The 14,125-nt window shown below is 31.0% G+C and overlaps 1 protein-coding gene across 4 annotated transcripts in view; it reads right to left on the reverse strand.

Annotated features, from left to right (window-relative positions):
• Positions 1-1,826: 1,826 nt before the first annotated feature.
• LOC111706963 (glycogen phosphorylase) overlaps positions 1,827-14,125 on the reverse strand; it is a 38,460-nt gene continuing 26,161 nt past the window's right edge. For 3 of the 4 annotated variants that reach the window (XM_023479932.1, XM_023479923.1, XM_023479939.1), the window contains 10 exons: positions 13,382-13,484; positions 12,589-12,656; positions 10,018-10,174; positions 9,739-9,810; positions 8,241-8,339; positions 7,368-7,433; positions 6,981-7,037; positions 5,390-5,478; positions 4,086-4,220; positions 1,827-2,244 (listed from right to left, as the gene is read on the reverse strand). In XM_023479932.1, coding sequence (XP_023335700.1) covers positions 2,148-2,244; positions 4,086-4,220; positions 5,390-5,478; positions 6,981-7,037; positions 7,368-7,433; positions 8,241-8,339; positions 9,739-9,810; positions 10,018-10,174; positions 12,589-12,656; positions 13,382-13,484 — 943 coding nt within the window. In that variant the 3' untranslated portion in view covers positions 1,827-2,147. The other variant, XM_023479948.1, reaches the window with a different exon arrangement.

A 14,125-nucleotide genomic window follows, 5' to 3' on the forward strand; every position in this document is an offset into this window, starting at 1 on the left:
TTCCTTTGAATGTTTAGTTAATAAAGTAGATGTTCCTTTTAATGATTAGTTCATAAAGTAGATGTTCCTTTGAATGTTTAGTTAATAAAGTAGATGTTTCTTTGAATGTTCAATTCATAAAGTAGTTTTTTTTTAAATTTTTAGTTCATTAAGTAGATGTTTCTTTAAATATTTAATTCATAAAGAAGATGTTTCCTGAATATTTAGTTCATAAAGTAGATGTTTCTTTGAATGTTTAATTCATAAAGTAGTTTTTTTTTTTTTAATTTTTAGTTCATTAAGTAGATGTTTCTTTAAATGTTTAATTCATAAAGAAGATGTTTCCTGAATATTTAGTTCATAAAGTAGATGTTTCTTTGAATGTTAAATTCATAAAGTAGATGTTTTTTTTTAAATTTTTAGTTCATTAAGTAGATGTTTCTTTAAATGTTTAATTCATAAAGTAGATGTTTCCTGAATATTTAGTTCATAAAGAAGATGTTCCTTTGAATGTTTAGTTCATAAAGTAGATGTTCCTATTAATGTTTAGTAAATAAAGTAGATGTCTCTTTTAATGTTTAGTTCATAAAGTAGATGTTTCTTTACATGTTTAGTTAATAAAGTAGATGTCTATTTGAATGTTTAGTTCATAAAGTAGATGTTCCTTTGAATCTCTTTGAATGTTTAGTTCATAAAGTAGATTTGCCTTTGAATGTTTAGTTCATACAGTAGATGTCCCTTTGAATGTTTATTTCATTAAGTACATGTTCCTATTAATGTTTAGTAAATAAAGTAGATGTTCCTTTTAATGTTTAGTAAATAAAGTAGATGTTCCTTTAAACGTTTAGTTTATTAAGCAGATGTTCCTATTAATGTTTAGTTCATAAAGTAGATGTCCCTTTGAATGTTTAGTTCATAAAGTAGATGTCTCTTTGAATATTCAGCTCAAAAAGAATATGTTTCATTTTACATTCATGTAAATTTGTTCCTCTCTTTGTTAAATAATCATTAGAAGACACAAGTAAAGATACTAAAATTCATCCTGTAAATCGTGAAATCCAAAAGTTTCAGGTCATTGAAGTCTCATTCTTCTAGAATAACCCTGTACACTTCCTAACATCTTGAAACAACATAGTTTCCGGACAAATCCTTATCAAGTTCATAAAACGTGGTTTATTAACACAATAACAATATTTCTAGAGATATATTCTGCAGAATAAGAGGAGTTTATTTTAAACGGTTCCTAAAATCATAAAAAAAATGTAACTTAGCCGTAAATGGAACGGCCAATGTACGATATTGAGTATGTTAATGTTTAACATATCAAAAATGGGGTTACCCATGAAGCATGACTGCACATACCAACTGAAATAAACTACCCGTAGGTCGTCATTATAAGTCTTAATTGCGGTAGTCCTGTAGTTAAAAAGGGAGAACAGTTAGTCAACATTCAACAGCGTATTATAATCTAATGTGAACCCGCAAGCAAAATCTTTTTTTGAATCTATTGATTAAAAATCAAGGGGAAGTGCGCTGATCTCTCTGCCAAATTTTCGTGAAATGATATTATGAATTATTTTCCTTACGTTGCCGGATTTCTAAAACTAAAAAACGACACTCAAAAGTTTCAATGAACAATTCCAAAAACAACGAAACCATAAAATTTAAATGAGGAAAATCATTCAAGTTAACTAAAAAATAAAGAAAAGATTCGGATTTAAAATCTAAAATACAGAAATGGAAATATTTGGATAAATATCTTAACTTTCCTAAAACTTTCCTAAACCTGTCACGACCATATTTCCATAATGTTATAAACTGCAAATCATATTTCGATAAGAAGTAAATAATTCATAACAAGCTTTATTTTAATTCCACAATACGTAAAGTTTACATAAAAACGTTAAACATAAGTTCTAAAATGAATAAAATTATCATCTATAAATTAAAAACATTTATCTACTATCAGCCGACTACGATACTTGTGAGCTTGCTAAGCTGAACATTAATATTATTTAATCACGAATATTTCAGACAAAACTTTCAAAATTGAAAATTGTCGATTAGAGAAATTGCGAAAACAAATACGAGTTATGGCAGAACAGATCTTATATTTAAGGTGTAAGTAGGGACCCCCCTTATTTTAAGGAGGATTGAAGGGGGGATATTCACGCTTCCGGAGAACCATCCTTGCCATGAGGATCAGGCAGCTTCTCTCGGTTAGGTTCAACTCCCCAGATCTCACGAGCATACTCGGATATTGTTCTACAAAACATACAAAACAGTTAAAACAGTTAAAACAATTAAAACAGTTAAAACAGTTAAAACAGTTAAAACAGTTAAAAAATTTAGTACAACAACTAGCTGTAGTGTCCGGTATTGCCCATGTTTATATTAATATTAATAATCATAGTTACTTCCACCGTTTACCCGCGCTTGGTAATAAATCATGATTTTAACTGAAGTCGCCAAGTTTTGTCAATTTGTTTAATAGCCTATGCCACTTCTGGAGTACCCATGCTTTCCCTCAAAATTTTAGCAATTAGGTTTGGCCGTTTGGCCAGCTATAAAAAACATTTATATATATATATAAAGGGTGAGTCAAAAAAGTGATATACGGCGCCTAGTGCAAAAATCTACCTTTTTTTGTGCAACTCTCCTGTATGGTGAATTTTTTGAAAATTTGTAATTTTTTTGGTACTTCCCAAAAAAAATCCGCGAACCTTTTTTTCTTTCAAAATCAAAAGTTCAGAAAAACAAAAATGTGGAAATAAATTGTTTCTATCGAAGTCTAAAATTTTAATAAGATTGAATCACAGAATCTCAGAAAATTAGCAAAAATGTAATTAGAAAACTCGCAATTTTCAGTTCTGGTATAAATTTTACGGATAAATTGTTTTTCAATAGTTCTTAAGGTTTCAACAGAACAGCGTATCTTTAATACTTTAAAATATACAAGAGAATTTAAATTACTTTTCCTTAAAAATTAGACCAGAACTAAAAATTGCGAATTTTCTCAATATAATTTTGCAAATCCTCTGTGATTCTTTGATTCAATCTTTAACAATTTTTGGATTTCGATAGACCGAATTTATATGCACATTTTTGCTTTTCTGAACTTTTGATTTTGAGAAAGAAAAAGGTTCGCGGATTTTCTTTTGGCCATTTGGAGTACCAAAAAAATTCACAAATTTTCAAAATTTAAAAAAAAAACGCCATACAGGAGAGTTGCACAAAAAAGTACAATTTTGCACCAGGCGCCGGAATTCACACTTTTTTTGACTCACCCTGTATATATGTAAATATCAAAAATAAATATCGAATAGAAATAAAGAAGCTCCGATAAACACGCAATTTAATTACGATTCATCTTTTTTTTATCTTGTCAACGTTCCCTTCTGAAATTACATTGCCCTGAGACTTTTTAATGCGAAGAGCAGACTGAGTCCGGGAAGAAATAAATTTTCTCAAAATCAATTTAAATTCAATTTAGTTTTTCATGGTAAACGAAATTGTGAATCAATGCTTAGACTTTCTTACAATAATTTAATTCAAAATTTAACTTTTAGATTTTAGAATCATTTTCAGCAAGGGACTTAAAAATCCCTTAAAAATTCCTTAAATTTCCCCGATTTTTGAATTTATACTTATCAATCTGAATGCGTTAAAGCCTTCCGGAGCTTTTCAGACTGAAACCATTAAATTTTTTTTGGGAAATTATTGGTAAAACTTTTCTGAACCTGAAATTAAGAATAAATCTATCTCCAAGATGCGACACAAAGCTAGGGATTACATACTGAACAATTTTTACAGGACGATTATTCTTGATCAATCCCATAGTGAATATTCGCTCCATTGTCTTTTTTTTCAGCATGTCACACCTAGCTTTGTAACTGTGTAGCATAAAAGGGGATATAGATTTATTTGAAAATCGGCCAAGAAAGGTTCGGCTTTAAATTTCCAAAAGTTTTAAATTCTTAACAGCAGACGGGAAAGTTCTGTTAGGCCTTTACGGATCCAAATTGATCTGAAACAAAAGGAAACCCTACCTCCCGTCAAATCACCTCGTGGAAAAATATAAAAAGAAAGTTAAATAATCTTCTAACCTGTCTGAGCTAAACTTCCCGCTGCTGGCAATATTATGAATTGCCATCTTAGCCCACCTCTTGGTATCCATATACGCGGCGGATACTTGATCCTGGGCGGAGATATACGCCTCATAATCCGCCAGGGTCAAAAACCTAAACAATTGAATTAATTAATAATATAGGAAAAATTATAATTGGGATTTAATTACAGACAGTAATATAATAGAGAAATAGTTTTGTTTTGGTTAATAATATAACCAACATAATAAAAACTTTTCTTTACATTTGTTTTTAGTTTTGTGAGAATAACTGAACTATGTTATATATATATATATTCTACACCTTAGAATAATTTTCTTTTTGCTCGTTTTCTAGAAAACTGTTCTATCTAGAATAAGCTAATTGGTGGCTAATGGAGCATATAAGTACTACACTAACTCCAAGATCTAGCAAAAGAAAAAAGGAAAAATTCTTTATGGAATGCATCTAATGTCTCAATGTTTAAGACCTATTTAATATATCAATGTTTAAAATCTATTTAATATCTAAATGTTTAAGATCTATTTAATATCTCAATGTTTAAACCCTATCTAATATCTCAATGTTAAGATCTATTTAATATCTTAATGTTTAAACCCTATATAATATCTAAATACTTAAAACCTATATAATATCTCAATATTTAAAACCTATCATCTCATTGATTAAAACCTATCTAATATCTCCGTGTTAAGAATGTATTTAATATCTCAATCTTTGAAACCTATCTAAAATCTCAATGTTTAAAACCTATCTAATATCTCAATGTTCAAGAGTCAAGACCTATTTAATATCTCAATGTTTAAAACCTATTCAATATCTTAATGTTAAAAACCTATTCAATAACTCAATGTTTAAACCTATCTTAGATCTCAATGTTCAAGACCTATTCAATATCTCAATGTTAAAACCCTATCTAATATCTCAATGTTTAAAACCTATCTAATATCTCCGTGTTAAAAATTTATTTAACATTTCAGTGTTTAAACCCTATCTAAAATCTCATTGTTTAAAACCTATCTAATATCTCAATATTTAAACATATCTAATATATATCTCAATGTTTAAATATATCTAATACATATCTCAATGTTTAAACATATCTAATAAATATCTCAATATTTAAACATATCTAATATATCTCAATGTTTGAATATATCAATATATATCAGTTTTGTAATATTCATAAAATTCAATGTTCAATTTATGATAAATTATTATTATGATCATAATTTTAATAAAAATAATAATCATAATTAATAATAATAATGAAAAAGGTGAACCTGTCATGGTAAAGAAGATTATCTGTAACATCCTTGAATGTATCCGGGTTTCCATGAGAGAAGAAACCAGCTTTAATCATATCCATCACCTAAATACAACATATATTTAAACTTCAAAACCAAAATACAGAAATCATCAAGTTAATCTGTGAAAATTATTTTTTTGAAATTCAAACTTCTCACAAATTCTTTTCTTCAATTTTTTAATGTTTTAATAGAAAGTTTGGAATAAAAACAAACAACGAATAGATGATTAAAGTTGAATTAAATATTGCACATTCCGAAGAAAAATGCATCCTCATCATAGATAAAGATAGATTGCGCATAAGACGACATTTTTCATCTTGAAAGATATAAATGTACAGAGATGTTATGAAGATATTCCTGTTGTATAGATTAACTAGATCGGTTGTGAACATTGGCTGTTCTTATGCCATTGAGTACTTGTGGTGTACATGTGTTCTGTAGAGAAAAATTTAAGTTAGTATAGGTCCTTCTCATGTCCTTCTTCAGTTCTCGTCAATATGATATTTTGCTCAGTGAAATATTTTTGTTCAAATAGTTCCTTTCCCGGAGTTATTTTACACTCTATTATGAAATCCATTAAAACACCAAACCACCCCGCTTATCATTGAAGTACACTGACCCCTAGAAGTATGAGTTCGCGGACTGTACAATTCTTGGTGATTTTGCGTACATAAGCTATCTATGTTTATTTATTTATCTAGGATCCTCATTCCTCTAGAAAAATCCCCAATATTTCAGTCTTTTTTCAAAAGATGAGTTATGCAAAAGCTAAGTACGTACTACAATATTATTTCTTTGTAAAAACCAAGGTTATAATACAAGGAAAGTTAATTGGAGTTGCGTTTACTCTGTGTACAAATTGAAACCAGTTCTCTCTGGGCATTTAATTTTGATAATTCACATAATAGTTTCCTATGACCAAATATTTCATTGATTTTTATTGTGAACGATGGATCCCATGTCAGGCTTCGACATCCGTCTCGTATTTACATTACCGCCCAGAGACAGTATACTGCAGTACAAAAGATGCGTACACCTATGAAATAACTTTCCTTGCACTATAACCTTTGTAAAAACAGCGCCATAGAAAAATCAACTTAACATTATTAATGTGCTACAAACCTTTAAATGGTATAAATAGATCGATAATGTTACATAGATTTGAAAAATAATCAAACTTTTCAAAATCTAACAATTAAAAAAAAATATTCTTATGACACCCCGACCAAAGGATGTATCCTTTTAATTGGCAACTTGCTATACAAAGCAAAATATTAGTAATCATTGTAATATTATTAAACAAAAGTTTATTTTTGCAGAAAGCAAAACAATTGTTCTTATATTTATTGTGGCAACCCTAAAACCAGGAATACAGTTAAACATCACACCCGTCAGCACCTTCCTAGCTAAATGATACAATGTAATATGTAGGTAAAGCCTGGTAATCCATCTTGGTTCATTGATGTTTGGTGCTCGGTAAAAGTGATGAAAAAATAGCAAAGCTAATTTTTTTTCTTCAAATACTTAAAACGTAAAATCGGCATAAAAATTGGATAAAAAATACCTGTTTTAGTTCTGGAATTGAGTTGTAGTACTTCATGGCGTCATAATTTGCGGCTTCCTAGAAATAAGATTCGACTTATTATAAAAAACACAAAAGATGAATTTGTGTGTTTCCTATGTCCAGATTTAATGAATTTAAGCCGCGTCTCAAATCCCCGAAATAACCAGTTTCAATTGAACGTCGGCTTAAATTTTGAAATATTGATTACAATTTTAAGTGGAACCAACCATATTTGAGCCGTGGCTTAAATTTAAGACGCGGCTCATAGTCTTTAAATTCGGCCTCTAATTTTAATAAAGAAATTGCATATAATTTGTACCTTTAAATAAGACAACTCAAGTTAGCACAATTGACAGAAGAACTTCAAAGAGGGTAAAAAAATTTTACCTTCTCAACTTCATCAACGTTCATTCCGAAAATGAAGATGTTATCCATCCCCATCTCCTCAGCCATCTATAACAAATCATAAATATTCATCATTATAAATACAAGTTTAATTTTTTTAAAATCTTTTGTAGTTCTTACAAAAAGATATGTATTTTTCCCGGAATATATTTCATCTTAAAAGATTTTAAAATTACTTTCTTCAAAAATTAAATTCCAGCGATAAAAAGTCTCAAGATTATTAATCTCGAGAGAAAAGTTACTTTTATACATATCCGCGGACAATACTATTTTTCACTGAAAACAAGAATATTTGTTTTCAATCTCTTTTAATCAAATAACGTGAAACAAAGATAAAAATTATTTAAAACAATAAATCCTTTAAAGCTAAAAGATAGAAAGATAAACAGTAAAATTATGTTAAGTAAATAATAAATGTTAATATTTAAAATAATGATCAGATTTTTTAAAACTAAAAGATTTTAAACATTTTTCCTAACGTTAGAAGAATTTTGGTTTCCTGTCTATCCGCATAATATTTTCTTTATTTCGAATATTCGCATTAATTTAGATTATAAAAATGTTTAAATCAGTAATGGAGCGAAACGGATTTGGTTGGAGAATGCAGGTTTTAAAGCTTCACCCTTGAGTTAAGTCACGATTTTTATGTGAATAAAAACATCAATTTGTAGAATCTTCATTTGTTATCTATTATTGACCCGAAGGCCCGGACTTAGTTCATGTTTGCAGCATTATTGGAAATATTTCCATAACTTCTCACAAACTCCGATACGCAGTGAAAGTATCAATGGTTTTTTATAAGTATGCTTAGAAATAATAATGCACTTTTGACGGGGTAGAGAGAAGAATATTTACCTCAACATTGGCTCCATCTAGTGTTCCAACAGTCAGAGCTCCATTCAGCATAAACTTCATGTTTCCAGTCCCACTAGCTTCAGTTCCAGCTGTACTAATCTAAACATAGCTTCAGTTCCAGCTGTACTAATCTAAACATAGCTTCAGTTCTAGCTGTACTAATCTAAACATAGCTTCAGTTCCAGCTGTACTAATCTAAACTATAGCTTCAGTTCCAGTTGTACTAATCTAAACATAGCTTCAGTTCCAGCTGTACTAATATAAACATAGCTTTAGTTCCGGCTGTACTAATCTAAACGTTAGCTTCAGTTCCAGTTGTACTAATCTAAACCATAGTTTTGGATAGAGATTGCCATCGTTTTTAAGAACGAACGAAATCGTTCGTCAATGATGGTGTCGTTCAGGGAAAAAAACGAACAATGGACGAACGACTTGGGTTGTTCACAGAAATGAAAAAACAAACGAAATCTATTTTATTAACGATTGAAAAAAAACTGAATAAAAGGTGCCTTCAATAACTATGAACAAACGAAATGAAAAAACCGAACCATCACAAGCTTAGTACTTAGTATACTTTTCTAAAAAATACGTACTACTACGTACTAGGTGTACAAAATTAAACAATTACCCCCTAAATATAGTTCATAAAAAATTATGCATACATGGCAAAAAACAATTAAAAACACATAAAAAGGCTCAATAAACTGAAATCCCTTACAAGCGGATGTCAAGGATTCTAAAAACAAGAATAAACGAAAATTTGGTTAATATTAATTCTATTCCAGATTCGCGACGATTCAAACACAGCTTCCCTTCTTTTCTGAAATTAGTTTGCACTTCCTAACCCTTCCACTCCCCCCCTCCCCCCCCCCCCCCCCCCCCACCCCCTCGGCCCTGGAGGAGAATTAGAGAAATGTAATCCCTGGGAAATTTGTTAGAAAGAATTGGATTGGTGCAAAAGGTTAGATTTTCGCAAAGAAAGTTCAATTAAATGTTTAATTATGAAATTGTCCTGTATTTGAAAATGATCCAATAGAATTGATTCCCCAAAATATTGCTGTCCAACTGTTGCCTTCCAATATAAAATATAGCTGATCAGTTTAACAAATTCTCTGAATTATCCGTTTTATCAAGTTTTGATATTTTTATCAATTTTAATCCACTGGATATTAACTTTCTAGCTTTCAACGAAAAACAATAATAAACTTTAAGCTGATGAATAAACTCATTTATTTCTCAAGGTTATATCACTTAAAGGTACTGCTTGAATTTGTTTCTGTAAGCCGAAAGGATGTTCCCATGGGGAGGGGGGGGGGTTGAACTGAAGAAGCCTAACAAAACCCTCCGAAAATACTTTATGCAGAAAAAGAGCTTAATAGGATCAAAAAGCATTCAAAGCATAAAGAGTATCAAAGAGCATAAAAAAGAGCATCAAAAGGCATAACAAGAGCATTAAACAGCATAAAAAAGAGAATCCTGGAAGAAGAGAGCATTTTACCTGTTCTGAAAGATCAGCAGCTGGCATAATCTTCTCTGCCAGGGTCACCCTGTAGTTCTCAAGGAAGACGACCTGAAAAAAAATTTAAAAATTGTCTAACCATTGTAAGGAAGCTTTGGTCAGATCCAGTTTTTAAATAAAAGTTGAAAAATGTCTGATCCAAATCGTGTAATAATCTTAAGAAAATTTTAAAGTGAGCTTGCACATCTTTAAAGAGAATAATACATCCAATTATACAAAAAAAAAGTGTCAAATAACATATTATTGTTGTAGTTGTACCTTGAGTTTATCACCAACAACAGGATCGTTGTTTACAACCTCTCCGACCATGTTGAAGAGCTTGATGATCTGCTTGGCCATGTAGTAGCCTGGAGCAGCCTTTCCTCCGATCATCACAGTTCGAGCAACAAACGGAGCAGCAGGGTTACTCTTTATCCTGCAGTATAACAGGGTTACTCTTTATCCTGCAGTTTAGAAGGGTTACTCTTTGTCCTGCAGTATAGCAGGGTTACTCTTTATCCTGCAGTATAGCAGGGTTACTCTTTATCCTGCAGTATAGAAGGGTTACTCTTTATCCTGCAGTATAGCAGGGTTACTCTTTATCCTGTAGTATAGCAGGGTTACTCTTTATCCTGCAGTATAACAGGGTTACTCTTTATCCTGTAGTATAGCAGGGTTACTCTTTATCCCACCCTTGGGTTCCGTGTACTGTACATACACTCCCAACCATGGGTTCCGTGTACTGTACATACACTCCCACCCTTGGGTTCCGTGTACTGTAAATACGCTCCTGGATGTATTATCGTATGTTTGAATGACTCTACATGTAAAGTTCCAATTTTAAAGTTCCTCTTTAAATTTTCGACTGAGCAAATTTGGTTATTTTTAATATTGATGAAATAAGTTATCTGTTTCATCTTTACTCAGATAAAATTTTAAAAATGTTAACTATTAAAAGAAAAGAATTGGTTCCATTATGACTAAAAATAATCATTATGGTGTTCACTATCAATGGGTCAAATCTTCGATAGTTTTTATAAAATTTCCTACATAATTATGTGCTTCTTCTTTGTTGCTTTTGAATACTTTTTCAAAATAATTTTCTTATTTATCCCCCCCCCCCCCCTAATAAAGACAATGATAATAACCAGTTGACCATTTAATTGTAAAAAAAATCAAGTGAAATATAGATTGAAATATAAAATTGAGAATCTAATAAAAAATATCTTGCCCCGGGTAAAGTCTCAATCTTGAGATAATCTACTCCTTTAATCTAAAAATGTATATTCCCCTGAACTCATCACTGGAAGAAGTCAAATATCCCAAGTTTGTGAAACGTTAAACCATTTTATCCCTAGCTAAAGAAACCCCATTAGAAAACTTCATCAATCTTTATTATCCTTTCAGGGGGTGCAAGCTACCATGTTATCTAGTTATCCTTTCAGGAGGTGCAACCTACCATGTTATCTGGTTATCCTTTCAGGAGGTGCAACCTACCATGTTATCTAGTTATCCTTTCAGGAGGTGCAACCTACCATGTTATCTAGTTATCCTTTCAGGAGGTGCAAGCTACCAAGTTATCTAGTTATCATTTCAGGAGGTGCAAGCTACCATGTTATCTAGTTATCCTTTCAGGAGGTGCAAGCTACCATGTTATCTAGTTATCCTTTCAGGAGTTGCAAGTTACCATGTTATCTAGTTATCCTTTCAGGAGGTGCAACCTACCATGTAATCCTTTCAGGAGGTGAAAGCTACCATGTTATCTAGTTATCCTTTCAGGAGGTGCAAGCTACCATGTTATCTAGTTATCCTTTCAGGAGGTGCAAGCTACGATGTTATATTGTTATCCTTGGAAGTGCAAGCTACCCATAGATTCTCACTTAAAAATTTCTATTTCAACTGTTGAGAGTAAGAAGTGTAGAATGTTAATCCAAGATATTGCTAAATACTAAATAAAAACTGTATTGTTTTGTTTTCGCAATTGTAAGATTTAACAAGTCTAATCCTTGTTTAATTAATGCAAGTATTGCATGCATAAAAATACCATCAGTCTAAGGGTTTAATTAATTTATAAGTACATAAATGTATATTTTAGGGTTTATTTAATTTAATTCCAGAACTAATATTGGATTAAGTTCGCGACATGCAATGAATGGTATTGCACAAAATGGAAATTAAAAAAAAAATAAAAAGTCTCCCCCCCCCTGGACCTAGTTAAACTTATCTAACAGGATAACATCCTTGATTTAATTTTATCTGTGCATTGGTTCAATGTGCAGTTACTGACAAATTGAATGCAGTTACACTTTTTCCCAACAATCGGTCACAGGAAACCATTGAATTTAATATATTCCTCCTTTTACAATAATCTCATTTACAGATATTGAATCAACGATGTACCCAATGACCCCGACATTTGTGTACATATAAATCCCACCTAGTGTACATAGAAATCCCACATAGTGTACATATAAATCCCACATAGTGAACATATAAACCCCACCTAGTGAACATATAAATCCCACATAGTGTACATATAAATCCCACATAGTGAACATATAAACCCCACCTAGTGTACATATAAATCCCACATAGTGAACATATAAACCCCACCTAGTGTACATACCCCAGATAGTGTACATATAAACCCCACCTAGTGTAATATAAATCCCACATAGTGTACATATAAATCCCGCATAGTGTACATATAAATCCCACATATTGTACATATAAACCCCACCTAGTTTAATATATATCCAACATGTTGTACATATAAACCCCACCTTTGTAGTTTAAATATAAATCCCACTTGTACATAAGAACCTGACATATTGTACGTATAATTCTCACCTGTTGTACATGGTAATAATATGAAGAATGTTTAGCAACTGACGCTTGTACTCATGGATACGCTTAACCTAGAAAAGGAACATTAAATATTTTTTGTTTGTGCATTTTACAATCCGAAGTTTGTACTGCCACAGAATTTCTTCTGGCTTAGGACTATCAACCCTAGTGCATCAAGGACATCAGCTCCTTGATCCTTGTGCAGACCTGCATCTCTCCGACAAGAAAGGAAACCCTAGCTATCACATTTTTAAATTTTTGTTTTCAGGATTTTTCCGTTTTTTTAAAACTTATTAAAATTCTCAGTTCAATATACCTAAAATGTCATGTAAAACAAAATATTTTTTTCCAAAAAATTAAAAATACTTTTAAAAATTAGTGAAATCCAGGTAATGTTAAATTTTAACTTACTCATAACGACAGAAAAATCAAATCAAATCAAAATTATTAAAAAGTTTACAAAATTAAAAATGAATTTCTGAAAACTTTTAGAGGGCGGATCTCACTGGCCATTTTTAGATTTATGTAAAGGAACATTAAATCTTTAACATTAGAATGCGATTAAAAGAATTATATTGTTTTACATATGTTGATATGTACGATCTTGAAATGTGATTTAAAAACTTAGGATCTGAATTATTTACACGTGTTTGGTAATCTTTGGGATGTTACAAAAATATTTTAAATTAATTGTACGTGGATACTCGGAATTAAAATCTGAGATCCGAGATACGCTGAAAAGCTGGTATTAAAAAAAAGATCCTAAAATTTGGTCGAATAAATCTAGTAAAAGTACCTGTATATCGAAGATACTGTTAGGGTTGATATCAACTCCTGTGAGTTCTCTAAGTAGCTCAGCCAACTTGTTCTTATTATCCTGCTTCACTTTCATCACTTCTCTAGGATATACATATTATAAGTATTTGTCAGAACAAATATTTAAAATTATTTTTTCGAAAAAAGTTAAAATCGATGTATACAAAGTTGGATTTTTTTCAGTGAACCCATTATTAAATTTTATTTTCAAAATTAATTTTTTTATATTTATGCGGGCAACGCTGGGTGCTTTAGCTAATCTTTACCGTAAAGTGTTGTATATTTTATACTTTTTGTCAAAAGCCCTGGTCTTTTGTCCCCCCCCCCCTCCGACCCCCTCCCAACATACTAGCAGGGAAGGGTGACTCATTTGTAGATGGGAGGGGTAGGGTTGCATTATTTCTCCAATATACAATGTTTTTTAGAGAGGTTTCGTGATTTATTATGTTAAAGAGGTTTTGTGATTTATCCTAAGGATATTATGATATCTGTTATGGTATATTGTGATATCTGTTATGGTATTGTAATAACTATTATAGGATTGTGATATCTGTTATAGTACTATGATATCTGCTATGGTACATGTGATATCTGATATGGTTTGTGACATTTGTTATGGTTTGTGACATTTGAAATGGTTTGTGATATTTGTTATGATTTGTGATATTTGTTATGGTGTGTGACAAATGATTTAATATGGTTTGTGACATTTGATATGGTTTGT

This window comes from Eurytemora carolleeae, unplaced genomic scaffold (genome assembly GCF_000591075.1).
Source record: "Eurytemora carolleeae unplaced genomic scaffold, Eaff_2.0 scaffold52, whole genome shotgun sequence".
In the NCBI taxonomy this organism is placed as follows: domain Eukaryota; kingdom Metazoa; phylum Arthropoda; class Copepoda; order Calanoida; family Temoridae; genus Eurytemora; species Eurytemora carolleeae.